This window comes from Leishmania martiniquensis, chromosome 10 (genome assembly GCF_017916325.1).
Source record: "Leishmania martiniquensis isolate LSCM1 chromosome 10, whole genome shotgun sequence".
NCBI lineage: Eukaryota > Euglenozoa > Kinetoplastea > Trypanosomatida > Trypanosomatidae > Leishmania > Leishmania martiniquensis.
In genome coordinates, this window is record NC_090145.1 from 559,967 (window position 1) to 587,763 (window position 27,797).

The following is a 27,797-nucleotide window of genomic DNA, read 5'->3' on the forward strand; positions in this document are numbered from 1 at the left end:
AGGGGGGCGGTCGCGCGCCGCAGTCACCGCAAGGGCCATCATGACGCCACCGCTGGGAGAGCGTTCGACAGCAACAGAAGCAACGTGGAAGTGCATACCATCACCATATTACCTCTTGCCCCACCAAACGAGCTCGGGCGCCCCATCTGTGGGTCTGCAGAGGTGTGCGACTCCGCTTTGGCGGGCTGCGCAGCTGTGGCCTATATATATATATATACATATCGGTCATTACAATTTTTTTCGCCGCCAGGGATCGGCGGATGTAAGCGGCATATCTGTGCGTGTGTGGGAAGGGAGAGGTGATGGGAACGATCGCGAGAAGACGCTACCGGGATCCACCACAACAGAAGCAGGAGTGAGCGGAGCGCGATATATATATATACATATATGCGTGTGCGTGTGATGTGCTTCTTCCCTCATCGTGCTTCCCTTTGCTCCGCCCCACCCCCTCTCCTCCCTTGACTAGTTTGGTGCAAGGGGGCATCAGAGCATGCAAGGTGTGACAGAGATCGAGGCGGGTGGGAGCAGAGAAAGGACAGAGGTCGAATGCACAGCAAAAAGGAAAAGATGACGAGGCGGCGGTAGCGGCTCAGCGCCATGGCGTGTCTTTGAGGGTAATACACACCATCGCCGTCGCCGTACTGGGCCTCGAGTGAGGGGAAAGGGGGGAGGAGGGGCACTCTGCAGGAGCGTCCCTCTATTGGCCTTTCACACGACTGCGCTGTCCCCTCCTCCCCTCCTTCCCCCCCATCCCTATCCTACGGCAGCTGGGGTGAGCCGCGTCCATGTCGCCAAGCATGAGTGGGCGTGCCTGTTAACTTGTAGGGCAGAGGCAGTCAGACGGGGGAAAGGGAGGGGACGTGTCGCGCAGCAGCAGCGACAGGCAAAACGCGGAAGAGGCGGAAAAAACAAAAGAAATCCCGCGCGCACACGTGTGTGCGAGGGAGAGGGGTGAGGGAGACGGAAGAGGAGGGTGGCGGGCAATAACGGACAAGAAGCAGCTGGGAGCTCAGCGGCAGCGCTCGCGGGGGTGGGGAGACACACCCACACGCCCTCCCGCCCCAAACATACACTCTCAGCCGTGTTGCCCTTCATCGACTCTTTTTTCATTGTTCGCCCTCTTCTCGCCTTTCCCGTGCCTGCAAATCTTACACACATGTGTGTGCGCTGCGCAAGAAGGTCCTTTGGCTGTGCCTTTCCCTTTCCATATGCTCTGCAGATGCAGCGCACGTGGCTGGTGTGGGGGTGATGGTGAAGAGGGAAGGGGAAGAGGGCGCACGTGCACCCACACGTGCATGTGGGACCTCCTACATGTGCGTAACGAAGCACAACACCACCAGCCATCTATGACGGTGGTGAAAACGGTGCCGACTGGTGAAGGCAAGGCGGGGTGAGGTATGCTGACCCCCTACCGTAGTCCTGCGCAGCCAAGCGACGAACACCGTCGTGTTTGTGGAGCTCAAAGGCATTTCGCAACGCGTGATATTGCACCGTCGACATGGCTGTGCAGAAACGCTCGGGTATGGCCGCCGAGCCGCCAGTAACGAAGGGGTGAAGAAGAAGTTGCGGATCGGGAGGGGTGCGAGAGTGTCGCATGAGGTTGTCCGTGACGCATTCCTCCTCAGCCTCCTTGCCTACTTGGCGCTGCGGGCTGCTAGTGGCCTCGCGGTGAGCGACAGCCGCGGCAATTTCGCGCATCAGCTGCCGCTGCTCCTCGAGCGGCATGTGGGGGTACGTCATGAAGACGTCGCAGCGGATCAAGCCCGGCACGCTGCTCAAGTCCGGGTAAAGCCGCGAGTGCACCTCTTCCAGCAGCGATTCGAGTTGAGCTGCGATGGAGCGACTCGCTGGGGCCGCTGCTGAGAACAGCTGCTTGTTGTCATCGTAGAAGGACAGCACGGCGGACACAAGTGCAAGAGGGTACCGGCGCTGCCAGAGGCAAACGTGATAGAGAAGCGCGTTGATGGCCTCCCGGTCCAGTATTGCCTGCTCCTGGACCGCAGCTGCGGCACTAGACGCAAGAAGGTCCCGTTCCCAAGCCGCGCGCACCTCGCACAGCTCAGAAATAAGGTGGTGTAAGACGGCCAGCGGCAAGCGCTCGAGGTGCGCGCGCACCGACACATCCCTCAGCGCCAGCGGCAGGCTTTGCTGCTCAGCGTCTTCATTTTCAACGCAAAGGAGAAGGTGAAGGCCGAAGCATAGCGTCGCACGGGTGGCAAAAGTCTGCGCAAGCGCACCGCCGATGCCTAGTCGCAGAGGAGGAGGCAAGACGCTTACGGTTGCGTCTTGAACCGACTCAGATGGCTTCTTATATGCTCGCCGGGCATTAAGGAGGCAGCCGCGGAAGAGATTGCGCTCCTTCGCGATCTGACTAAGCTTTCGGGGCTCCCAAAGCTCCTCTACCGACAAAAACTGCGGAATAATGTGTTTAATGCGGAATGTCCTGTTCTGCAGGTCACCCTTGCGCAGTCGCCGACAAACTTCCCTGTGGCTAACGCCATACCGGTGCCTTAAGAGCATGGCATTGCTGCAGGTTAGACCCTGCCAGTCCTCCAGGGGAATGGTAATATGGTGTGGCTTGTCATCGAGGCCCTTGAGGAACTGTCTGCTCTCTGACATCGTGGCAGTGTGTCAGCTGTGATCCGCAGCACACACACACACACGTACGCAGAGGGCGTCTATGCAGGACTCATACATCATATTCTCCCAGCTCGTGTGGGCGAGGGGGCGGAGACAACAGGTGCAGAGGGGCGATGGGGGAGATTGCCGCTGCAGTGCGGGTGGGATAGAGGCACAACTGGCTGCGAAAGGTATCACCAGAGGGAGGCATGAGAAGCAACAGGAGAGCGTCATGATGCACTGTGGCGCGTAAGGGTTGAGCGGGTTGGCATGGACCACGCCGCCCTCTACCTATACGTGCAGAAGCCTCCCCACACTGCAGGTAATACGGATGGCGCAGCGGTCGGGAGAAGGATGTGCTGATGCAGCGAGAGTAATGCTACAAGGCCGAGCATCCGCCAAGCGCGGAGAAGCAGCAGGTGCCCCTGTGCGCTGTCTGCCACCGCAGCAGTGTATCGCAGACTTCTCGTCGCCTTTCCTTTACTCTTCCATGCGGTCACATAGCACGCGCGTCTTCAGTGGCGGTGACGGCGCGCGTACAAGTCGGTTGAGTGGGAATGGACCAAACCGGCGCTGGCGCATTCGCGCCGCTCTCAGAATCTTTTGTCCTTTCCGTCATCCTCTTAAGCAGCCGCAATGGTGTCGAAGAGCCAAAGTGCGCCTGCGCTCATAATCTCGGGGAAAGGGGAGGGTCAACCCATGCCCATAGAGGTCTCCTCAGCCCGCACCCATCTCACTTCGACCTTTGCCGCGTCCATACGCGCTTCAGCGCACGCCTATGCGTCCTCTTGGGTCATCTATTTCTGTTTAATCGTCTACCTCATGCAGCAACTCAACAAGCACAGCGGTCGATCCGACGGCGTAGCGTGCCTTGCAGGGGATATAGCGGGGGGTGTCGCAGTCGTCAGAGGAGGCAAAATAGGCGCTATCTTCTGCTGCAGAGTCTATGTCGGGCACCGCCACCTCTGCAGCCGAGGCAAGCAGCCGAGGGTGACTGGAGAGAGACTGTCTCGAGGTGGAGTGACTTTGCGTGGTGCCCTCCACAAGTGCGTCCTGCTGCGAGGCCATCGCTGCCAAGCAAACCGTGTGACTCCTCAAGCCTCAGCTGCAGGGCGGCTCGTGGATGTGCACCCCCTCCCCCTCTCCGAGTACTTCCCCCTCGAAAAAAGAAGGAGTGCGCACACGCGTGGGAGAGCGGTCCAAGACACAAAACCTCACCGGAGTCGCTCTATCCGTCCTCCCTGTGTCTGTCGTGTGCGCAGGTTAGCGTGCAGGTGGGTGGTAAAGGATCGCGGCTTTATCGCAGAGGAAGAGGCATTGCGCAGAACCTGTGGCTTGGCTTGCGGTCATGAGACCGCACATCCCCAGCCTATGCGAGTTCTCTGAGGGCAGAAGAGAACGCTCATGTGTGTGTGTGTGTGTGGGTGGGGTGGAAACCGGCGGCGTGACTGCCACGGCAGACACCCCTAGGGGAGACAAAGCCGCGGGAGAGCGTCGCAAGCAGCGCTACTCGTCAGATCACCTGAACACACACACACACACACGTTTCACCATCACACTGAATGAGTGCATGCATGACGGTGCGGGGCGGGGGCGCATGTGAAAAAGCGCGCTGAGCGCTGCGTTGAGCTATTCTTTGTGTGAGTCCGAATTTTCCCTTCATCTACAGCCCCTTGCAGTGCGTGCCGCCTTTCGGCTACGCATCGAGCGACGCGCTTTGTGGAACACAGCGTCTCTGTCGCCGTCGTCGTCGTTTTTGTTTTTTCATTTTCCTCTGTTGAATGCCCTTTCACGTTGTAATTAACTCATTTGTCTTCCCTACCGAAATTTTGCACGCACACACACACACACACCCTCTGCCGCAGGGAGGCGACGCGTGTGCGTGTGCGTGTGCGTGCGGGGAGGAGGGGGGTCTTGGGTCAGAGGAGGAGGCGCAGCTGCAAGACGTGTCCCCCATGGCAACGGCCACCACTACCATCACACACACACGCACGCGCGTTTCCTTCACGCATTCCTCCAGTCGTGCCTCCTCACGGAGTCGACATGCACTCCAAACCAAACCCGATCCGACGGCTGAAAGAAGAGCGAAAAAAAAAACGAAGCTTAAAGGACAGGACAGCTTTACGAAATGCACACTTCACCCACGGCGCGCGCACTGACATGCGAAAAGATGCGACGCGAGGGGCACATCGCCACCGCCTTTTTTTCCGGTTTCTCTTGTGCGCCGCTGCTTTCCTCTCCCGTTCGCTTGTAGAGGCGCATACACATACATTACGTCCACAAACGCCGTCGTGAGAGCTCGCTGCGCGTCGACAGAGGCGCACGCATGCCTGGCAGCCCCCTCACGCGATACAGTCACAGCATGCGGTCGCACGCCACCTCATCTGCAGTATGATGGGTGGCTGCCAGGGAGAGGCAGATGGGCGACGGGCATGGAAGACAGTGGTGAGCCTCAAAAAGGTACAACTGCACCTCCTTTCGGTTCTTGCTCATACGCCTCGACGCATACCAACGCCACAACGCTCTCAAGCGCGCTTGCATGCTGTGCACAACGGCACTGCAGTACTACTTCCCCCCTTTCTTGTTACCGCCTTGTGCACCCTCTCCACCGTCCTGGCGAGTCGAAGAGGCCATACCACCGCGGCGTAATTTCTTGGCGCCAGGCGCAGCGCGGTCCTGCGGAGGCCCACTGCTCTCAATTGCGGACACCTGCGGCTGCTGCTGAGGCGGCGGGATGGCCTGAGCGGTTGTGTGGACTGGCTGCTGAGGCTGCGACGTCTTGGGCGTGCGTTGTGGTTGCATGCGTGCCGGGGAGGGACCCGGCATCGTTCCTGGCCCCTGCGGCGGCATCATGCCATTGTTATTGCCGGGGTCCATGTATTGCGGGTGCTGCTGTTGGATGTGCGGGTTGCCCATGTGTCCCCCCATCGGACCACCCGCATTGTAAACCGCAGGATGCGGGGCCATGCTGTGGTGCTGGTGGTGATTCATGGGGGCTACGCGGCCTGCCATGGGGTTCATGACTGGCTGGCTGTACTTGTGATGCATATTTGGCTGCACTGGCGCCTGCTGGCGCGAGTAGTGCGAGACGTCGCGGTCATAGAAGTCGATGTCGCCAGGCCAGTCCGTCGGGCACGCGTAGCAGTTGTCGTTGTTCGCCACGAGACTCGCCACGTTCGCCAAGAAGCTCTTCAGTGGCGGCACGAACGGTGTGGCCGACGGGTTGGGGCTGTAGACTGTCTTCTGCGCTGCAGTACCTTCGGGCGTCGGCGCTGGTGGGGCGGCGATGGGCTCCTCCGGCGGTGGTGGCGCCGCAGCCGCAGCTTGACGAGCTGCACCGCGGCCCGCTGAAGATGTGGCTGCTGCCACCGTTGCGGCTGGCGCAGCCGGCACCGCTGACGCGGCCGCTGAGGTTTCCTTGCGCGTCGGCTGAGCAGTGCGTTTGTTTCCGCGAGCGTCGCGTGCCACGTCGGAGAACATGGCACCCTCATCGACGTACTCCGTCGTGATGTCAGTGCGCTCGAGGCGGTGCTGGAGATTGCGCGTACTGGAGCCCTCGATTTCCTTCGCAGTGCGCTCGGCGTAAGCGATCTGTTCCTTGCTGAGCTTCGACTCATCCAGCTTCGTTGTGTACAGCTCTTCGCGGTACGTCGATGCAACGCCAAACCGCTCGTTTGCCTTAAACTGATCCCACTGACCTGTGACGTGGTTGTCGGCTTCCAGCAACTCATCTGCACCCTCGGCAGCCCAGTCCAGTGTCTTGAGGTCGTGCTCACCGCGGTAAGAGTGCACGTGGCCGGCGCCTGGGGTCTCGGTGCGCAGCTTCATGTTCTTCGCCTCCATCATGAGGATGTCCTCGTACCGGAAGAGGCGCGTCTCATCCGAAAGTTCTGACGAGTCGAGGGCATTATGCACCTTAGATGGTAAGTTGCGTGGGAACGAGATGAAGACGCCCGCCTCGTCCGCCGCCACATCGGCGTCAGTGCGAGAGACGAAGAGGCCCTCGCACAAGGCCCCATCCACCGTGTGGATCAGCACCGTCTGGCCGACCAGGTTGAGGTACAGGTACTCCAAGCGGTCGGCATTGCTGCTCTCGTTAGGGCCAATCATGGTCGCTGAATATCGCCGGTGACAAAGGGAGAGGTGTTTGCACGCAGCACTGGGGAAGGTTCAGTCGCGCAGCCAGAAGAGCGTTTCGCGCGAGACCAAAGGCAATACAGAGACGAAAAAGGGGTACAGGCAGAATCCAACAGAAAACGAAAAGAGGCGACACACGTCTAATAACGAGGGAGCACACACACACACACAGAGCGATGACAGAGAAATGGGGGAGGGGAGGAGGGAGGGAGGCCTCGGCGCTTAGCGATACTGCGCACATCGTGGGCGTTTGCGTCGTTTTTTTTTTCAGAAGGGGGAAGAGTGGTCCATGAGGAGGAGAAGTGAGTGGAGGGAGGGGGTAAAGGGCAACAGTGTCGTCAACACATATGGGAGAGGGCAGAGTGGAGCAAGTACGGCATGAGATACCGGGCGAGCACCGCTAATGACGCATATATATATATATATGCATACGTTGTACACCCACAAGCGTCTCTCAACTAGAGCCGACCTCCTCACATACCGCTTATCCGCCCTCTTCGCTGTCGAAGAGACACGCAGAGAGCGACTGTGAACTGAGGGAAGAGGTGAGCTGGACGCACGGCAGAGTCCACAGAAAGCCTCGTCCCTCTAAGCTGCACCGCAGCGTCGTTTGGCTCACGGCTGAGATGCTGTGCCCCCTTTTTTCGCTTATATATAAATATACACACAGCGTCGTGAGAGCGCAGACACACGCACGGTGAAGAAAGGGGAGGGGGGACGATGCTCAACGCTGCCGTTCATTCGGCAAACGCTTGCGCACCACCACCGCATGCCAACCCCATCTGCTCGTCGTACTCCCTTGGGCTGCCATGACCTGTGGGTGGGCGGGTACGTGCGTTTGTGTGGAAGGGGCGAGTATCAGCAGCGGGCGGCAGCTGCCATGACGCAGAGCCTAAACAGGAAGCGAGCGAGCGAGAGAGAGCCTTGTGTTGACGCAGCAAGCAACACCATCGTCGGGTTCCCCATTCATCTGCTCCGAGGAAGTGGAAGGGGAGGTGTGTGTGTGTGCGTGCGTGGGGGGGAGGGGGGAGGGAGGCAGTAAAGCCCGTCGCACATGCACAACCGTACAATCATCACTTCGACCCGCCGAGGGGAGATGACCTTTTTCGCTCTCGCTGAGCGGGAGCTGCTCACCTTAGCACAGCGAGAAGTGTTTCAAAGATACTTCTCCAGCGTCATGGCAGCTTTGTCCACGCACTGAATTGCCGGATACGGTGACTGGCCAGCGCTGCTGCTGGGGTACAGGACACCTTGCAGGTCCTCTCTGTCAAAGACCTTGCGCCGGATATTCATGTAGTCGTGGCGAGCCGGATCGGCCATCATCGGCACATCTGTATGCTTCTCTGGCACAACGCGCTGCAGCTCCTTCGGCGCCAACTCAAACGGCATCTCCACCATGTCCCAGTCACGTCCCTTCCACTGCTTGCGCAGCGTCTGTTGCGCACACCAGACGTCCACGTTGAACTGCAGAGTGGCCAGGTCGCGCTTGAAGAGGCGCCCCTTCTTCTTATGATCAATCGGCCCGATCTCACGCAGATACGCCGTGCGACCTCCAAAGCGGTTGGCGTCGTGCATCGGTAGCGTGTTGAAGGTGTGCTGGTGACGGTAGCTGAAGGGTGGGTGATCGAAGCTGCCTGTGCAGACGCATCTCAGCGCTGCAGTGAGGGGCGCGGACTCAAGCGAAGCTGTCGCAGCCCTTCGCGCGATCGCTGCCAACCCACGCCTTAGGAGCATCGAGATGCTGCCTCGAGAACGGCTTGATGGGACGGCTCGGGAAGGACTGCAGTTGCATCTGCATGACGACAGGGAGAGGGGGAAGAGGGGGGGAAGCGAGGGCAAATGTGGCGAAGCACTCGAGAAAGGAATGGCGCAGGCTCCCTAATGCATGAGAGCCACCTTGCTGTGCGCCTATAGGTATACAGCCATTGTCCTCAGCGGTTGAGGTGAGAGGTGAGGAGGGGGGCGACTGCGTGCTCCTTCGCATCCATCCAGCGCCGTGCCACAACTGCATGCGTACATTTCTCTGTTGCGGTGGTGTAACGTCTCCCGGTGGTTCCATTTCGAAGAGAAGTGTGTATGACTCAGCTGAAGCGCACATGATACACACACACACACTCACACTTACCCCTCTCTCCCTTCACAATATGCTGTAGATTGCCCCATTGGTGTATCGGCTGCTTGCCTATGCAGGAAAATGGCTGCACTACCACTCTGCGAAAGGTGCCAGCAGTGTGTTGAGGTCTTGAAGGAGCTTCTGAATGGCTGCCGCTTGCCCCTCCGCGCTGCAAGCCTTTGTAGTACCAGCATGATCGAGAGCGCAGGCGACCTGCTTGATGGCGCCGCGCGCCTCCTGCTGTTTTGTGCCAGGAAGCAGCGCCTGTGCGGCCCCGAGCAGCCGTAACGCGATCATGGAGACCATTCGATGTATAAACACGCCTGCCTCCTGCTCTCCCCATGTCCGCAGTACCAGCTGCCACTGGTGTCGCGCGGCAGCCCCTTGCAGCTCGCTGCTGTGTGTTTTAACATACTCGAGCACGCACCTCAGGTAGCCGGCGGCGCGACCCACCCACCGCAGCAGCCCACGGTACTTGCTCTCCGTGGACGCTGCCTTCGTCGCTTCGCCTGGCCTCGGCTGCAGCTGTGGGGCGCCGGGGTGTCGACCTGGTGCCTCCCCCTCCACCATGGCGCAGCACACAAGAGCCTTCTGTAGCTCCAGCAGCATCGGCCACGAAGGCAGCGTCACCACTCGTTCCCTGCGAGAGCCATCGCATTCTGCGACAGCGGCATCCGCAGCAGCATCGCTACCACCCGCCACCGCGGCACGCACGCCCTGGTGAGCGCGCGAGCTGTTTGCAGAAGCACTAGTCTTGGTTGTGGCACGAAGCACGATCTCTTCTGCCGCTCGAGCCAACGCGGTGTCTTGTGCGGCGGTACTCGTGACTGTGAACAGGCGGAGCGTCTGCCACTCACGTTCCTGCATGAAGGCACTGGGCGCCAGCTCCTCAGCCTCCCGTATGAGCTCCGCAATGCGCTGCGAGGCAGCGTGCGTTGCCGGGACGCCCGAGACGGCAAGCCGTTCGATCAGCACTGAGGCATAAAGGAGAAGCGTATATGCCTTTGAAGACCGGCAGCCCTTGTCGGAGCCGCCTTGCGTGTAGGCGCTCAGAGCCTGCATAAAGAAGCTGTCCGCGTCCTCAGGCAGCTCGTGAAGGGGGCCAACCACAAGCGGCTGGGTGAAGGTAACAGACGCAACTGCGAGAGACACTTCCAGCTTTCGCTCAACAACGCTGCGGTACACGTCCCCTAGCAGCCGCATCGTGTCGGCCCACTGCAGTAGGCCATGCGAGCCAAAGGCTGCACCAAACACCGCATCCTCAGCAGCTTTCTGAGAGGCTTGCAGGAGGGACTTGGCGCGGTGCAGCGCCTCTAACGCCTTTGTGTAGCGCGCTGTGCGGTGGTGCTCCTTGCCGACCAGGTAGTATACCAGGGCAAGCTTGACGAGGTGGCGGCGTGTGTGCGTGCCCACCCGCCCGTAGAAGCGCAGAGCCGTGAAGGAAAGACTCACGGCATCCGCCTTGAGTGTTGTGATCCAGATGAGAGTGGTGGGCAGCTTGCGGCTGCACTGCAGGAGCCGCGCCTCCATGCGTGTGCCGAGCTCCGCCAGTGCGCGTATCGAGAAGCCGCTCGCCGCGTCTGACATGGCGGCGACGGCAACATCGCCGTACAACTCGCAGAGGGCGTAGCGAAGAGGGTTGATGTCCACTTGCATGCGCGGGTCTAGCACCGTCGAGCAAGATACAGGTGGCACGCCCGCGTCTGCACCGTCAACGCAGTTCTGTAATCGAGAGGACCGGCTTGTATGTGCTGATACTGTCGTGAGCAGTGATGACTGGCTGCAGCTCTCCGTCGGCGATGCCCCGGTCGACACCAGGGAGGGCGGCAGAGAGGACAGCCCCTCCTTCGGGTTCCTGCAATCTCTGCTGACTGGCGTTGCACCGTTCGCGGTAGTGCTTTCGTCCAGGGCGGATGTGCTGATCTGCGCCTCGGCTGCGCCTGCCGAGTGCCGCGGCCCCACGAGCTGACTTGTCTCCTCGAGCCGCACAAGCCCTTCGACTACTACTTGCAGCAGGTCCTGTGCACACGATGATATGGAGGCCGCTGCCTCATTCCGAGGCTCCGAATCACGTGGCGCTGCCTTGCCTTCCTTCGCCGTAGCCTCGCTGCGCATGGCACGCAGCGCACGCAGGTGGCGGCAGCTGCAGTAGTAAGCTTCCAGCGACAGTGCCACCACCGCACACACGGCAGCACTGCACGCAACCAGGCAACGCGCGTAGAAGGCCTGCAACAGAAGACCCCCTTCCCACTCCCCAGCCGCCAAAAACATGTGCCGCAGCGGTACCTCAAACTGACCACACAGTACCAGCGCATCTCGGTATATCTCAGGCGACGAGCACAAGCTGGTGACGCCGCTGGTCGCAGCAGCCTTGGGGCAGCTTGCCGCGCCTGTGGAGGTGACAGCGGCTGCCGTTTTCACCACCTCCGCCTGCAGCTTACGAGCCACCAATACTGGAATCATTTTCACCACCTCCGCCACCATTTCGCGTGAGACAAGGCTCTTGCGGCAGGAAAGCAGAAAAATGCGCAAGCTGCGGTGAAGCAGTGGCAGAGCATCACCAGCTCTGCTGAGATCCCCGCTGCGAAAAAGGTGCTGGCCAATGTTGAAGCACGTCTTTCCAAAGTTCCAGTTGAGCCGGTTCAGGTTGGGGACGGTGGGGGGGCCGCCAATGCCGTACCTCGACGTCGTCTCCGGATCCCCGTTCTCGATATGTGCCGTCCCGTTCCCGACCCGCTCCGCTGCATCTGCGTCGGCGGACGCGAAGGCGGCGGCGCACCCAAAGTATTTATCCATCTCCTCCACGAAGGTGGCGGACTCGTCAAGGTCAGGCAACTCGTACAGCTCGACGTAGTCCGACGAATAATCGCGCACTACCGCGTAGGTGCCGCCGTCACGACGGCACTGCTTCACTAGCCACTGCAGGGCGCTGCTCGTGAAGCTGAGAGCCGCCGCCGCCATGCGCGCTTCCACGCTGCCGAGTGTGTCCATTGTCTTCTTCACTTGATGACTCTGCACAATACCGTCGTGGTGCACGTAGGTCCCGATCTGTGACACATTCGCCATCATCGCGTCAAACCAGCAGCGGAGTGTCTCGCGCTGCTCGGCGTCAGCGGCACTGATCGGCACTTCCTCTTTTAACCGCACGAGCTGCTCGGTGCTCGTGCGCTTGTCCATCACGATGGGGGCGTCCACGCCGATGAGCAGCTCGGTCGTGTTCATGCGCCACCGCAACACTTGCGAGTAGCGGTGCAGGTTCGCTCCGAAATGCACATCGGACGCGGCTGTGCTGGCGAGGCGCCGCTCCGGCAGGGCCAGTGCTAGCTGTCCGGCCGCGCCCGCCGCGGCCTCGAGTGCTATGGCTGCGTCTCGCCCTCGCGCTTCCTTCATCAAGTACAGGGCCTTGCCCAAGAGGGCCTGCTGACGCATATCGCGCACCTCAGACGGCTCTGACGCACGCGAGTCAATCACCAGCGTCGGCCCGATCCGCTGCACCCGCAGCGCCAACGGACGTTCCGGCACGTAGACCTGCTCGAAGATAGTGCGCATGGCCTCCGCGCTTGACACTATGAGGGCGTTCTGCTGCATATCTTTCCACTCCATCAGAGCACTCGCCAACATGTGCTGCAGCGCCACCCGCTGATTGCGCAAAAAGCCCGGGGCGTGCTGGTGAATGTTGTGGACGGGGTCCAGTGTCAAGTAGCTGCGCGGCGGCCGATTGATATCGGTGCCTGGCGCCAGGGGAGCCTCCATCGGAATCGCATCGACCCCCTCCACGCGCTGGACATGGGTGCTGTTCAGCAGCTTCGCGATCGTGGATGGCGCACTGCCGTAGATGGGGAGCGCGCTGATTCGAGCCCAGCTCGCTGAGGGGCGAGAGCTGCGCTGCTGCGGGGCGCACGCGTCCACCGGCAGCCGCCCACCTGAACTGCTAGCCGTAGAGACTTGCGAGTGTCGCAACTCGGCGGCAGGAAGTGCGGCGTGACCACGCTGCAACGCGCTCACGACTGCGCGCGACTGGGACGGCTCTAGCACGCTCAAGCTGCGACAGGCGGCCGAATCACCTGCTGTTGGCAGGGCCACGACGCCGTGAGCGCTCGAGTCACCGCCTCCGTCTGCCGGTGACGAGGCGGTCGCGGTGGATGCTGGCGGCTCGCGCAGCAGAAAGTCGAAGTCCCAACTCGGCTGAGGATCTGTGGCGAGGGCCATGGCGGAGGAGACCGCGACGGCACCGATAGTGGATGCTGAAGCGAGCTGGATCTGATGGTGGGGGGGCTGCTCAGAGCTGGACTGAGGCGGCTGACGGCCCACTGAAATGGGCACCGCTACGGTGGATTCCTGCGCAACCGTCGTCAGTGCCGCCTCCAATCGCGCCATGTGAGCGTCGCCCTCAGTCTGCCACTCGCCCCTCGCCATCAGCTCGGGGGTTTCAAACAGGAACAGCTGTGTGTCCCTTGCTTTTGCCTCCTCACGCAAAAGTTTGTTCTGCTGCCGCTGATGATATCGCTTCACCTCCTTCCGATGCTTCGTTCGGTGGCTGACCTTTGACGGCCCAGTGTCACCGTGGCTTCGCACCTCCGCACCAGAGGGTGCACTGGAGGGCATCGCGAACTGCTTGCTGGCGCCGTGGAGAGGTTGCGCCGAGTCGACCACACCGAAAAAGGCGCTCTAGCGAGACAGGCAGCGGGGAGCCTCCTTGAAAGGGCAAGCGGAGGGGCAAGCGCACGAGATGCCAGGAAGGCTCGTGAGCGTCGGCAAGTGTGTGCGCGGGTGCCTTTGTGCGCAAGGGCGAGGGGGAGGGAAGGAGGAGAGCAAAGGACGCGCGCAGAGAGACGGGAGGGGGGGGCAATACGAAAGGAAAAAGCAGAGGGGGTGCTGGTATACGCGTATTTAATGGTTATGCCTGTGATGATGGGGAGCACACGCACACACACAGAGGTGGAGAGCCGGGCAAGAGGTTCACACAATGCCTAAACGAGAGACCCGCCGGACTCCTTAATAAATGGTATGCCACCGCTCTGCGTGCACGTGCGTATGTGGAGGGCAAGGCGTTCTCTTTGCTCTATACCTCGTTACACACACACGCACACACCTATACACACACAGGCGTACGGATGGCGCAGAGAAAGGCAGTGCAAATATTTGAGGTAACGCCCACGCACAACTGGAGAGATGGCGCACACTCCAGAAAGGCAGAACAGTGGCAATCAATTGAGTGACCACTCCCGCGATACCACGAAATGTTTAGGGAAAGGAAGAGGGGGCTCGAATGGGGGTGAAAGGGGCACAAGCGAGAGGGGAGTGATGATGCTCACACTCACAGGTACAGACGGGCCCACACAGACAGACACCGCCCACGCCTCCGTCCCGGCGCAGTCTTCCCGCTCTCCTCCTTTTCCTGTTACTATTTTGTTTGCTGTGTGTGTGTGTGTGTGCTTGTATCTGCGCGCTTGGCGCTTCGGCGTGCTTCCGTTGCACCTCAAAGACGGTGCGGTGGAGGCGGTGGCGACAGCTCACGCGTAAGTCGGAGAGCCAGCAGTGATGCGGGTGTGCGCGTGTAATGTTGCGAGTAAAACGGTGATGAAGGAAGAGCCTTTTGCATGGTGATTTGGCTTGCGTAGTCTTCGAGTGTTCGCTTCCGCATCTGACCTCCCCCCGCACGACGGATGACGTGCCCGTTGGTGAGTGTGTATGTGTGTGCATTACATCCACATGAGAGACAGGGGAAAGAGGAAGTAGGGATAGTTAAAGAGAGGGACGTGAGCATGCGAGTGGAGGAGGAGGAGGGGGGGGGACGGAGCACGGAAAGGCCACCACAGGGCGCGCGCGCGTGTGTGTGTGTGAAGGGGGCAGCCGGTGGAAGCCTCTGGTGGTGATCGAGGTCCTCTTACAGCAGTGGATACCCTGAACGTTAGATGAAGGGCGCTAGCATTCACAGTTTAGCTTCCTGCGCGGTGCTTTGCCTCTCACTTGGAGCAGATGAGGAGGGCAGGCTAGCACCCGTTCCCCTCCTCCCCCCGGTTCTTCGCGCCATCCGTCTCACTCACTGAGGAAAGGAGCGCTGCTTTCGCTGTTTCGCCTCCCCAGCGCACACATCGGGGGCTCATCTTGCTTCGTGGAAGATATCACACAAATCACACACGTACATACGAAATTGAGTCGATCGACGACCAAATGGGCCACATGACGGTCTCCCCGCGGGAAAAAAGTCCACGTCAATCGCAGCGAGGGGAGGAGGGGAGCGAGAAGGGAAACGTATTGGAAGTGGGATGACATCGTGGCGAAACGAACTGAGAAGGGAAGAAATATCAACAACAGAATGGCGGTAAGACTGCGTAACGACACACACACACACACACGTGCGTACACATGGGCAGGTGAGGCGATATGAAGAGGGAAGGGGTGCAACGCATAGATCCTGAGGCGATATGATGCACGCCGCCGACACGTTCAAAAATACAGGGGCGACGCGGGCATGTGTTGGTGTGAGGATAGAGGGAGAGAGACAGAGAAGTTGCACAGGGGTGGGGGTAAGGAGAAAAGGGAAGCCGGCTCTACAGCGTCATGACGCGATCGATGTTCCCGCGACACAAGGGGCATCGATTGTTGCTGAGGCGCAGGTGTATGGCGCACTCGTTGCAGAGACACATGTGGCGGCAGGGTAGAATAGTCGTGTCCTTTTGATTCGTTAGGCAAATCACGCAGAGGCCCTCCTCATCCGCATCCGCGGCAGGGCTGCAGACCTCGTCCTCACGGCTGTCGTCGAAGACTCCCTCCAGGTCGTACACCTCTTTGCCTACCTGAAGCAGCTGCTTTACCACCTTGCAGTTGAAGCGAATAGCGCCTCCAGCCTCCCCGCCGCCGAGCGGAGATCCTGGAGGCGCGGCGGCCTCCTCCGGCACTTCCAGAAAGGTATAATGTACAATGTCTTTCCTGCTGGCCGGCGGCGGCGGCCTCATCGCTAGTGAGACGGCCGGTGATGAGCGCGGCGGTGGTGGCGCCTCGTGCGCGGCTTCCTCGGCAGCCGCGCATAGCTGCAACTTTTCGATGGGACCCTCCGCCTGCCCGACCAGCACTTCGATAGCGAGTGGGGCGTAGACTATCCGTTGCACAGTGGAGCCTGAGCAAGTGTTCGCGGCCACCTCGTACTTGACAGGCTGAAGCAACTGCGGCAGTACCAGGGGGTTCGTAACGACGGTCGTGAGCCCGGCCGTCTCGGTGGTATCTAGGATGCATACGGACCCCACCGCTACGCTACCGCTGGTCTTCAGCCGCACACCATCGTGGGGGCGGTAGCCCACCGACGCGCCAGCGTACACGCGCACCCGCTGCGGTGGCTGCGTCGCCGCGATCTGGAACGTGAGCGCAAGTCCCTTCGAGGAGCCGACAGCTCTTGGCGACGGCGCTGATGCGCTGATCAGTTCAATCTTCTGCCGGCGTGGTACAGCGCATGTCAGGTCCAGCGCCGCTGCGTGCTCGACGAGGTTCTCATCCCCGTCGTACTCCACCTCCACGTCATAGATGAGCGGGCCCCGCACGCGCTCTCGCGCATACCGGATGGGCGGCTTTCCGAAAACGAGGTAGAAATTGTGCGGGGCGAGGCGCAGCTCGAGGTCGCCGACAACGGTTTCTGCCGGCTGCTGGTGACTCGCTTCAGCTCCCATTGGCGAAAACGAGCCCCCCCTACACACACGCACACCTTGGCTGAAGCGCTCACCTTTCGAGCGCCAGCGCGTCTGTGCCGGAGGATGGAGAGAGCGGATGCACACGAGCAAAGCAAGCGACTCACAGCACCGGCGTAGCAGAGGGAGGGCACAACGCGTGCGCGCGCACACACATACAGCGGGAGATAGCCACCTTTGCACCGCACGCTACTGAGCACTCTCCCTCTCACTAGCTCCTTACGGGAAGGAGGCTCGACGCTTGATGATTGGAGGAGAGCGAGGTGACAGCAAGAGTGAGAGAGAGAGGAATGTGTCGGGAAGGTGAAGAGCGACAGAGAAGGATCGGGTGAATGGGTCGCTTGACCCCATCACTTTCACCATATCCTTTCGTGTGTATGTGCATGTGTACGGGTGGAGTGAGAAGGAGAGGGGGTCGCAGCTATCAAGTCGTTCGCGCTGCGCCTCTTCCCGAAGGACACACACACACACAAGTGCAGAAAATGAAGCGTGCCCCCAGCAGCATGTGCACTGGAGAGAGGTGGCAGCTGGTGGGAAGAGGCTGGGATGGGCAGGGCCTAGCTTGAAGCATAGTTAGGTTAGCCGCGCCCTCTACACTGGAGGACACCAGCGTCTCTTCGCCATTTTCCTGTCGTTTTCCTCGGGCCACTGTTTGTTTACATCCATGACGGTATAAGAACAAAGCGCCCGTGTCCGCACATACTGCTCCGTTCGAACGCGCGCACCTGGTGTATACATGACGACAGCGGCGTCTCACTGGGAAGTGCGTGGGCGCACCAGCAAGGCACACGAAAAAAGACGTAATAAAGGGATCGAAAACAGCGAACGCTGAACGCAACGAAAAGGGGGGAGAGGGAGGGAGGGAGAGCGCTGCCCTCGGCACAGCAGCGAAGAAGACTGCAGACGTTCCACGCCCGCACACACCACCACACTGGCTCCCCTCCCCACTCTGATGATGTCGGCTCACTTACCCACCTTCAAGAGTGCCCGGCGATACTGCTCTGGGGCGTTCAGTTCCTCCAACTCGCTCAACTTACGGTCACGGATTTCCTCCAGGGCTGCCTGCCGCTCACGTGCCGCCTTGCGTATCTGGTTGCCCTCTTCGATCTCCTCTTGCCGCTGGCGACGGCGACGCTCCTCGACATCCATCATCTGCTTTAGCAACGCTAAAGAATTCTCCTCCTGCAGGCGACGAGTGCGAGCCAGGCGCTCTAATTCCTGCTCACGACCGATCTTCTGCACGGCCAGCATGCGCTCCAGTTCCTCCTGCTCCTGCGCCTTCTCCAAAGCCTTTTGGCGGTTGCGCTCCTCTATCTGGGCGAGGCGGACCCGCTGCAGGTCGGCATGCACCGCCTTCTCCCGCTCCGCTGCTTCCTTCTCCTTTCGGCGCTCCTCACGTATGTATGCTTCCTGCACGCGGCGGGCCCGCAGCTCCTCCAACTCCGCCTGCTTGTCCTGCACCCGCTGCTGGTTTGCACGGAGCCGCGCCACCTCCATCTCCTTTTCGTGCCGAATGCGCGCTTGCTCCTCAGCGTAGGCTTCATCGCGCGCCTCCTTCTGCTTAATGTACTCGGCCATCTTCCGGTCCTCCTCGAGCTGCATCTCTCTTTCGCGTTGCTTCAGGGCGATCTGCTCAGCATTCGCAATGGCAGCCTCTTCCATCAGTCGCCGGGCAGCGCCGATGCGGCGCAGCTTTTCCGCCCTCTCCTCCACTTGGAGGAGCTCCATGTGGCGAATCATTGCCTCCTGCTCTTGCTGATGGCGCTCCAGCCGGCGCACCCGCTCCACATCGCGCTCGTGCAGCTGCACTTTGATCAACGCAGCGTTCCGCTTCTGCTCCTCCAGCCGCTGCCGTTCGCGCTCAAGATACATCCGCTGCGCCGTTTCAGCCTCTTGCGCCATGAGCGCGTCCATCTGGCGGTTGTACGCCACCTCATCCTCGATGCGCTTCTGCTTCTCCAGCTGCTGCGCATTGCGAGTGGCAGCGCACCTCGCCTCCATAATGACACGATTCATGGCCTTCACCTCATCGTACTCCTCATCCAGCCTCAGCCGTGCCTTTTCTAGGTTCACCTGGCGCAACTGCGCCTGTTCTATCTCCTCTGCTGTCCGCGGGGCCGCACCGTTTCGGGTGCGCTCCGCGTCGAACTCTTGCATGCGGCGACGGTGTTCCTCGGCGGCTTCTGTGTGCGTGCGTGCGGCTACCGCGGCCGCAGCCGTGCCACTCAAGCTGCCAGGGAAGCAGCCATCGATCATGCCTCGGATGATGTCCAGCTCCGTCTTCGTGATGATGGCGGAGTCTCGGGGTGCACCGCGTGCGTTTAGCTCCTTGCGCAACACCCCATCGGAGTGGCCTCGGCGGCGAGCCGGAAAAACGTCAGAGGACTTGCTGATGAAGAAGGCCATCAATCTTGCTCTATCTCTGTGTGTTGGAGTGGCTCACGCGATTAAGGGGAAGAAAGCGCCGGCTTGAGCGTGTGGTGTGCGCTCACCGGGATGAAGGCGCGGAGACCTCTGCACGGGCGACGGAGATGACGCCAAGAACAAAGAGGCGAAGGCACCAACACAGAAAAAGCTCTCCTTACGAAAAAAAAGCAGAAGAGTGCACTTCCCCCTGTGTGTGCGCGCGTGTGCACACGCAGCCGCAGCGACGACCGCGACCACACCGCGAAAGGCGTCGTAGACGCAACAGGGGCAAGCGGAGGAGGAGTGGGGCAGGGAGGAGTGGCGGTGCGATCGCGCCCGTAACACATTCGACTGTACACACCCCACAAGCGCGCAACTGCATACGCCGCAGAGAAGGGGATGCGGAAGGAAAGCGATGCTTCACTCATGGCGCCTGTCCAAACCGCAGATGAAGTGCTCATCGGGCGCACCAAGCAGGCGGCCAGAGGCATGGGCACTACAAACCTATTGTACCTCCGCCGCATCCTGCACACTCAGGCATGCCGAAATAGGAAAGAGCACAGCCAATGCTATCCTGTGACGAGGCAGCCGCCAGCGTAGAGACTGGTGCTCGCGCTTACTGCGCGCATGCATCCGTCACCAAATCCAACGCCACGAGGAAAGGGGCGGGTGCGACGCTTGTGAGGCCGGCAGGCCGACTGTCCCACAGTTATGTAGCCATTGTTTCATCTTTGTTTTCGCGCACACGCGCAGGTTTATCGGCAGGGACAACAGGAGAGCGGCAGCAACGCAACAGCACCAACGACGCACCACCCGAGGAGCGACGAGAGAGGTAGCAAAAAAAAAGCAAAGGACACGAAGGGAGACGCGCGCACGCACCAAAAGCTGCTCGGCTAAACAAAGTTGAGCGCGAGAGAGGGGAGGAGGGGGGAGACACAGAAACACATCGGCGCACAAAGACATGTGTGCGTGAACCGAAAAGGAGGAAAGGGCAAAAACAGCGCAGCGCGCGCACCTTAACGTGTGCCTGCGTCTGCCCCCCCTCTCTGTGACTGTACATGTGTGTGTGTGTGTGGTGGGCCGCGTCCGCAAGAAACGAGCGAAGGAGAGAGAAGCGCCGGGGAGGGGGGGTCGACACAAAAGAAGCAGTCACATCCAAAGCACACGAGCGCATCTTCAGCACATCACTGGCGCCGGCCAGAGAGAGAGGAATCGAGCTGCAGTCACATCCAAACACACACGCACAAACACGCAGAGAGAGGCATATATATATATGTCTGTATACGTATGTATGCGTGTCCGTGCGTACCCGCGCGTATTTGCGTGAGCGCATACATAAACGAAGCAGCGCAGCGCCTCTACGGCTTTTCTTGGTTCACGCCCGAGGCCGTTATCTTCCCGTTGTCCCAGCCGTTTGGTCATGCGCGCCACCTCTACTTGGAGCAGCCGTGGGCAGTGAGAACAGCGTATGCGTGCTCACAGAGAGCAAATAAGTAAAGCACCGAGACGCGCCGCTGCTGTAGACAAGGTAAGGGCGACAGGCGCCGCAGCCCACACGCACAACGGTCTCTACGGTAGCGTGGACGGCAGAGGAGGGGCGCCAAGCAACCAGGCGTACACCTACGGAGGGAGGACGGCAGGCCGGTGGGGCCAAGGAAGAACGGTGGCTGGGGAAGAGAACCGAGACGCGCACGCACACAGCGTCCAGAATGGAAAAATGACAGAGAGGAGGAGACTGGTAAAGATGCGCGTCAGGGAGAAGCGAAACGGTGTGAGGGGCCAAAAACTGGTGGGAGGTGGGGACGCGCACATGTCTGCTACATCCAACCCCTCCACCCCTTCCCTTGGCCAATACACAGCGAGCGGCAGTGAAAGGGAAGGCCAACGGAGAGCAGGGAAGGGGGAGAGTGGGCTGGATCGGAGGTAGACGCTACGGACACCAACAAAACATGGGAAAGAAAAAGCGGCAGTCGACGAGAGAGAGAACAGAGAGCAGAGAAGAAATAAGAGCGTTGCTCACCCAGGCACAGGCACGCACACAAACTACGCGCTCCCTTTCCCAATGCTTATACCTCGACCGTCTTCTCCGAAGGGTTCTCACTTGATAGACAGCTGCACCTGCGAACGTTTCTCCGTGTGCACATGGCCATGTCTCTAACCGGGCCTTCTATTCAAGACAGCGACGTGCCGTCACTGCTACGACACACACACACACGGAGGCGGCGCCTGTGCCTAGCAGCACTTGCTTTCTTTTCTGCTGCTTCGCTGGCGCTCGAGGTTGACGCTTTGGGCGCGGGCAGCCGCGCTGTCACCAGCCGTCGGCATCTTGCCGTTGCGCTCCCTCATGTCCTCAAAGATAGCCTTGGCAATCAGCTGGAAGGCGGTCTGCACGTTCTCCTTCTCCTTCGCGCTCGTCTCAATGAAGGGCATGCCGTGCTGCTGGCTCCAGGCTACGGCTTCCTCACGCGTCACCTGGCGGCTGGTGCGCGCCTCGTCACTTTTGCAACCCACGAGTAAACATGGTATACCGGGTAGGGCTTGGTGCTTCACGCGCTCCATCCACTGGTCGAGGTGCAGAAAAGATGGGCGGTGGGTGAGGTCGAAGCAGAGCAGCACGCCATTCGCGCCGCGGTAGAACGCTGTGGCGACGGACTGGAAGCGCTCCTGGCCAGCGGTGTCCCATATCTGAAGGCGGACACGCTTGTCCATGTAGTTCATCTGATGCATACGGAAGTCAATGGCGATGGTGGAGGCGTAGTCCTTATAGAAGACATCTTCGGAGAGGCGCACCGTCAAGGACGACTTGCCTACCCCACTGTCACCAATGACGATAATCTTGAAGATGTAGTCGCAGTCACCGCCGGGCGTGCTGAGGTTGGTCATGATGACGGTGGAAGGGGAGAAAGGTGGAGTCGTTGGGTGGCCCCCGGGCCGCACGCGTGTTTATGTGTGTGTGCTTCTTGCGTATGCCTGCCTAGACGCACTAGTGTTTGGGAAGAGAAGAAAGCGCTCAGCTAGAGAGTGGAGGAGAGGAGTACACACAAGCGGGCAGAAGTGGAGGGGTGCACTGATACTTAGGGCGTGAGTCAGCTGACTTGCTGGTCCAGCTTCCTGACCTGATGGGGCTTGCTCGAGTGGCTTCAAAGACGAGGAGGCGAGTGGCTGGCTGTCGGCGACAAGGTGAGAACGCAAAGCAAGCAAGAAAGGATATTTGTGCGAGTGCGTACAATTGTTGGTGTGTGCCCGAGAAACAGTGCGCGCGTGTGTGGGAACGCGGTGGTAATAAGCTGCAGATATGTGAAAGCTGAGAGGGAGACAGACAGACAGAAAGCTGTACAGAGGCAAGGAAAACGAGGGAGTGAAGGGGTACAAAGAGGGGCGTACATGAGGGGACACACGTGCGCGCACACACACATGCCCACGCACACACAGGCGTCGTATGGGAGGCGACGAGTGTGAGCAGGGACGGGGAGATGAAGCCGGAAAAAAAAGAGAGGAAAGTGTAGGAGGGCCTTGACAGGGTGGTGATAGCGGTCCTGACGGCGGCATCGTAGGGCACAGAGCTCTTCCGAAAAGGCCTGTCTGTCTGTCTCTGTCTCTCTGTCTGTGCGCGTGTCTGTATAGAGACAGAGAGACAGACAGAGAAGTGGAAGGGGATGTCGGAGCTGCTCAGCAAATGCGAAGAGAGCGCGGCCGCGCCGGCTTAGAGCGATGAAACGTTCGCCATGAAGTCTTCTTCGAAGCGCTCCGCCCACTTACCTCATCGCCAGTGCGACAGCGGCCCTGCGGTATGGAGAGAGAGAGAGTGAAGTGAGGGTTGTGTTGCGATCTTCTTCATTCGCTCTCCAGACAGAGAAGCAAAGAAAACGGCATGAGAGCTCAAGAGCAGCATCAGTTCCGTCCCCCCCATCTGCCCCCCGCCCGCCCGCCCGCATACGAAAAGCCGACACACACACACACACCATTTAGACAGGGATCCTTCAAGAGATGCCAATGCAAAAAGGAGCAGATAAAACACGGCGACAGAGAAAGAGGCGAGCAAACACAAAGGTGGCGGAGAGGGATGGAGAGGAGCAGGGCGAGCGTGTGCATAGGAAGACCATACACAGACACAGAGGCGGTGGAGGAGGGAGCAGCCGCCATTTCCATGGAGCAAAGAGGAAAACCAAGGGTGAGAGAGCAAGTGCCGGAGCGAAGCACCTCCGCGCAAGCGTGCTCTGACTGATTCAGCCTTGGGGGGGGGGTGCAGGGAAGGGGGGGAGTACAGGGTGGAGGTGAAAAAAAAGGTGGCGCACACACCTAAACAAATGAAGATGCGCTCTGCGGCAAGTCGACACACACACACACACACATGCGGAAGGAGATGACAGCGAAGCGCCTGCATGTTCAACGTATCGTCGAGCCTGTGAAGGGTTGTGCCGCAGGGAGGGGGGAGGGCAGCTGCTATCGGTGGTGATAAATGCTGTTTACTCATTTCAGCCGAAACAAACAACCGAAGCGGCAGAGAAAACAATGGAACACGCCAAAGCGCCCTCGCACCTGCGAGTTTCATACGCCTATGGACGAAAGCAACCGGCAACTGCAGTCAGCGCCATTGTCGGTGAAAGAGACTGCATCAGCAGCAATCATTCAGCCATCATTTGAAGCTCAGATCGGCTGACGCGAAGCGCAACCGAGACCAGTCGCGTTTCTTTGTTGCTGCGCCTCATTGGGCTCTCTATTCGCTCTTCTCCCTCCCCCCGGCAGCACATCCACGAATCCTCTTCTTCCTCCCTTTCCTGTCATGTGCAGCTGCTTTGCTCTTCACTGACGCGAACATCCGCTGCACTGTCTCAGCTCAGTTGGAGCAGCACTGGCGCTTCTTCGGGCTCTCCTTCTCTACGAGTGGACGGCCCCCGGGGCCGAGGGTGCGGCCCGCATGTTTGGCGCCTGGATTAGCTGTAGAGGCAATGTACGTCGCGAGCTGCTGAAACGCCTGAGAGACATTTGTGTTTTCCTTCGCGCTCGTCTCGAGGTAGCAGAGGCAGCCGTGATGCCGCGCCCATGCATCCCCCTCGCTTTTCGCTATTTGGCGGTGACTGCCCAGGACGATTCCCTCGCCCTGCTCGTCGAGGCGGCTCTCCACCAGGTCCAGCTTGCACCCCACCAGGATGAGCGGTGGCACCACCGGTGAGTACCGCTCGAGCCGCTCATACCACTGATCAAGGCTCTCGAAGGATTCCCGGTTTGTAAGATCGAAGCACAACAAGGCGCCCTGGCAGTTGCGGTAAAAGGCGGTCGTGAGCGTGACGAAGTCGTCCTGCCCGCTGGTGTCCCACACCTGCAGCCGTACACAGCGCGGCTTCTTTTCGAGGGTGTTGCAGCTACTGTACTTAAAGTCCATACCTAGGGTAGGAACGAGGTCGGGATAGAAAGCGTCGTCGCAGAAGCGGGACGTGATATTGCTCTTGCCTACGCTGACGCTTCCAATCACGATGACCTTGTATGCCAAGTCTTCTTCCATTGTCCTTCTCTCGCCACCGTCCCGGCCACGATCGCTTCGATTTTGTTACACGCAATAGGACTCACTGTGATGGCGGTGGGGTTCACTGCAACGGGGCTCGCGATCTTTATTCCTCCGGGGCGTGGCAAAGAAAGAAGGGGTGAGCGACCAGGGCAGGGAGGCGTGAGCGGAGAGGGAATGCAAAATAAAGCGTGCCCCCCAATCGCGCAGAGCAGCAGCCGGCAGCAAGCAGTTCGGAGAGGCAACAGCGGTGTCTCAAAAAGCGAGGGAGAAGGGAGCTTGTAGGCGAAGGGTTCAAGGAGTAAGGACTGCAGCAGAACGCCAGAAAATGTATGCATAAATATAAATGTATATATGTCTGTATATATGTATATATACACAGCAGGAGCGCGGAGTGAGTCAACAAGAGACAGGCCAGCAGGGAGTGGCACAGGCGCGTGGCCTCCGACTCGTACAAACCTTCAACAGCAAGGGGGGAAGAAATTTACTGCAAGCAAGGAGGGTGGACAGGTGAGTCAGCAGTGGAGGCAGGAGTGGAGTAGGGGACGCTCCAGGGCGAGATGTGGTGTGATGCCGCTGTTGCCACCAACTCACATCCACACCTCTCGTCCTGAAAGACAACGACGGCGGCGGCAGAAATAGGCAACCAACATTCACTCTCGCAATCTGTGTCGCCCTCTTGGCGTCGGTGGCTCCCCGCTGGTCGGACCGTTTGCGCGGGTGGGTGAGGGGTAAAGCGTAAAGGGGTGAGCAGAGTGTGCTTGCAGCGGTAGGCCAGGGATTAAGGAAGGAGGCACATGGGAACGAGCGACAGGACGGGTGCGCGTGACACCGTCTGCGTGTATGCGCGAACTCAAGTCTGCGCACAATACCTTCATCTCAGCCTTTTTTTAATGGCTGTGTCACTACAGCCGTGCGCTCGATTGACCTCGAGGGCAGACTGCAGCAGCGATGTTGCGCACGCTCTCCGCACTCCGACTACAGGGTGGTGAGCAGGCACAGAGCTAAGGAGGAGGCCGATGATACTTCTGCGCACACGTGGAAGAGTTTGAGGGGGATAGACGCCTGTTTGCTTTTCTAATGTGCCCACCCCGCCATACACCACGAGTGCACCTCTACTCGCACGGCCCTGTCACGGGCCCGCCCCCCACCCCTGCTGGTGCGAAGCAGCGCCAGTCACGCGCTCACAGCAGTGCCGACAGAGTCGGCTCAGCACAGCCCCTGCACCGAGCCCTGCCGGCGCCCGCCTCGCGCGTCGCCACACAGCCGCGCCCATCGTGCCAGCCGCCACCAGGCGCATCTCGCGAGGTGGTGCAGGCACCCCACACACCAGTGGGCTGGGTGAGGTACGTTCGAGCCGCGCCGACAGCTTGCCCGTCATGCGGGTCGTGCAAGCATCGCCATCGTCGCATGTCACTCCGACGCAACGCTGTCCAGGACCTGGCTGCTCGCAACGGTAGCGATACATCGCTCTGACGCCCCTCCTCCAACGTCGCAGGTGCTCGACTCTGTGTCACCAGCAGAAGCACTGGGGCATCGGCAGGCACAGGAGGGGGGCGCCTTGACTTCTCCCGCACAGGGTGGGCACTGGGCCCATGAGACACCACACGCGCTGAGGGTTGCCTCTTCCCCGACCCGCGGATGTATGTGAGGTGCACGAGTGGAGGGAGAAAACGGTGTAGAGAGACAGAACGGAAAGCCACACAGGAGAGGGGATGCCCCGGCAAAATCGCGGTTGCGCCTCGCTTTCACTCCCCCCTTTCGCGACTGCTTTGGTACGTACGCGAGAGACACGAAATGACAGGCGATGGTAAACGTGGCGCTACAGAAGCGAAAACACGCAGAAGGATAAAGACGGGTGAGCCGCGGGGTGTAAAAAAAAACACCTGAGCGTGCGCTGAGGGAGTTTTGGCGGCGTCGCAGCTGAAGTGTTGAAGAAAGCACCAGCACCAACTCTCGCCGAAACACACGCGCACTGATGTGTGTCTAAGTGTCAAAGTTATTCATGAGATTGCATCCGCATCGCGCCACAGAGAAATACCGCAGGCAGTTGTAAAGGCATCACACACCCATTCATCGGCGTGTGATGCGCTCTAACGGTACCAGGACGGGTGCGCCTCCTCCAGTCGCTGCCGGAGACAGCGCACACGCGGCGCCTCGTACGGTGGTGAGTTCATCAATGTAAAAAGATGGAAGGCGAGTCCGCTAACGGTGGCAACTGCCATCAAAGTGACGATAACGATGCGAACTGGCGCGAAGGTGTCGATGAGATCTGTGTTGGACGGCAACGGACGCTCTCGGTAGTGGGTCGCCTCCGATGGCGTGATAGAGTCCGCTATCGGACCATGCGGAGCTGTTAGGATGCAGCCGTACACAATGAAGGGGAACGAGGCGCAGCCAACAATGAAGAACAGGGCTGACTGTGGGGCCAAGTGGGAGCCGACGAGTGCGATAGCTATGGCCACGCCAACTGAGACGAGCACCGCAAAGGTGCCAGCGCCCACACCCAGTATCATCCTTGGCAAGCGTGGCGAGGGATGGGGTGGGGACGTCACAGCACTTGAAGGTGTATCTATGGGTAGATGCGTGTAGACTCCCTTACCGGGGAGGGGCGGCAATCCGAAGGTGGCTTGAGAGAGTGGGGTGATTCGCTCCGCGTGGCCTGTGTACATCCACACAGATATGTATATATGTATATGCGTATGTACACCGGGACACTCGAGGGCAGCAGCAGCCTCAGTGCAACAAGCTGAGTACTCGTGCCAGTCGGAGTGCGCTGGCCGGGTGGTCAAGAGCTCCGTCACAAGAGAAAAGGTGCACAAGAAGGTCAAGACGGTCCATGCGAAAGACTCCTGGGACGCTGAGGGCGGCAATCAGGGACGGGGAGGAGCGGAGGGGCGAGGGGGGAACAATGAAGCCGACGCCCTCTGGCGGCCACGCAACGAAGCAAAGACGCCCGAATCCCCTATTTCACACACACCCATACACACGACAAAGGTACCGTTGAGGGAAAGAGAGCGAAGATGGTGAGCACGATGCGTGCATAGTTCGTGCGTGGACGAGAGAGCGTCAGTTCGAAAATTCTTTCGAGAGCCAAATTCGCACAGCGCAGGCGCGGATGCCGTGGCAACAGCGGCGGCGGCAGCAGTAGTGGCAGTACCCTTAGAATTGACCGGTCGCCACCGCCAAAACAAAGACGCCGCAGTTGGTCACGATCTGAGACTGGCGATGGCTGCATTTCACACGAAGAGAAACACGATAGGAGAGTAGTGGCCGCGGAGGGGGAGCGAAGAAAGAAGGGAAGCCCTATATCTGCACGGCGGCACACGTCAGGGTA

General features: G+C 59.9%; 10 protein-coding genes across 10 annotated transcripts; all 10 read right to left on the bottom strand.

Moving 5' to 3' along the window:
* Positions 1–1,344: 1,344 nt before the first annotated feature.
* On the bottom strand, positions 1,345–2,619 carry LSCM1_07110 (uncharacterized protein; the record flags this gene model as incomplete). The annotated part of the gene is made up of 1 exon (XM_067324498.1): positions 1,345–2,619. One exon carries the CDS (start codon positions 2,617–2,619, stop codon positions 1,345–1,347), a length of 1,275 nt encoding a protein of 424 aa, XP_067180702.1.
* Positions 2,620–3,426: 807 nt separating this feature from the next.
* On the bottom strand, positions 3,427–3,687 carry LSCM1_07111 (uncharacterized protein; the record flags this gene model as incomplete). Its single annotated transcript, XM_067324499.1, has 1 exon — positions 3,427–3,687. The coding sequence occupies one exon, from the start codon at positions 3,685–3,687 to the stop codon at positions 3,427–3,429; it is 261 nt and encodes an 86-aa protein (XP_067180703.1).
* Positions 3,688–5,184: 1,497 nt separating this feature from the next.
* Positions 5,185–6,729, bottom strand: LSCM1_07112 (uncharacterized protein; the record flags this gene model as incomplete). Its single annotated transcript, XM_067324500.1, has 1 exon — positions 5,185–6,729. The coding sequence occupies one exon, from the start codon at positions 6,727–6,729 to the stop codon at positions 5,185–5,187; it is 1,545 nt and encodes a 514-aa protein (XP_067180704.1).
* A 1,182-nt stretch (positions 6,730–7,911) lies between these two features.
* Positions 7,912–8,490, bottom strand: LSCM1_07113 (uncharacterized protein; the record flags this gene model as incomplete). Its single annotated transcript, XM_067324501.1, has 1 exon — positions 7,912–8,490. The coding sequence occupies one exon, from the start codon at positions 8,488–8,490 to the stop codon at positions 7,912–7,914; it is 579 nt and encodes a 192-aa protein (XP_067180705.1).
* A 469-nt stretch (positions 8,491–8,959) lies between these two features.
* Positions 8,960–13,474, bottom strand: LSCM1_07114 (uncharacterized protein; the record flags this gene model as incomplete). Its single annotated transcript, XM_067324502.1, has 1 exon — positions 8,960–13,474. One exon carries the CDS (start codon positions 13,472–13,474, stop codon positions 8,960–8,962), a length of 4,515 nt encoding a protein of 1,504 aa, XP_067180706.1.
* A 1,949-nt stretch (positions 13,475–15,423) lies between these two features.
* On the bottom strand, positions 15,424–16,533 carry LSCM1_07115 (uncharacterized protein; the record flags this gene model as incomplete). The annotated part of the gene is made up of 1 exon (XM_067324503.1): positions 15,424–16,533. One exon carries the CDS (start codon positions 16,531–16,533, stop codon positions 15,424–15,426), a length of 1,110 nt encoding a protein of 369 aa, XP_067180707.1.
* A 981-nt stretch (positions 16,534–17,514) lies between these two features.
* LSCM1_07116 (uncharacterized protein) lies at positions 17,515–18,957 on the bottom strand (the record flags this gene model as incomplete). The annotated part of the gene is made up of 1 exon (XM_067324504.1): positions 17,515–18,957. One exon carries the CDS (start codon positions 18,955–18,957, stop codon positions 17,515–17,517), a length of 1,443 nt encoding a protein of 480 aa, XP_067180708.1.
* Positions 18,958–21,189: 2,232 nt separating this feature from the next.
* On the bottom strand, positions 21,190–21,840 carry LSCM1_07117 (uncharacterized protein; the record flags this gene model as incomplete). Its single annotated transcript, XM_067324505.1, has 1 exon — positions 21,190–21,840. One exon carries the CDS (start codon positions 21,838–21,840, stop codon positions 21,190–21,192), a length of 651 nt encoding a protein of 216 aa, XP_067180709.1.
* A 1,954-nt stretch (positions 21,841–23,794) lies between these two features.
* LSCM1_07118 (uncharacterized protein) lies at positions 23,795–24,460 on the bottom strand (the record flags this gene model as incomplete). The annotated part of the gene is made up of 1 exon (XM_067324506.1): positions 23,795–24,460. The coding sequence occupies one exon, from the start codon at positions 24,458–24,460 to the stop codon at positions 23,795–23,797; it is 666 nt and encodes a 221-aa protein (XP_067180710.1).
* A 2,093-nt stretch (positions 24,461–26,553) lies between these two features.
* Positions 26,554–26,976, bottom strand: LSCM1_07119 (uncharacterized protein; the record flags this gene model as incomplete). The annotated part of the gene is made up of 1 exon (XM_067324507.1): positions 26,554–26,976. The coding sequence occupies one exon, from the start codon at positions 26,974–26,976 to the stop codon at positions 26,554–26,556; it is 423 nt and encodes a 140-aa protein (XP_067180711.1).
* Between the last annotated feature and the right edge of the window lie 821 nt (positions 26,977–27,797).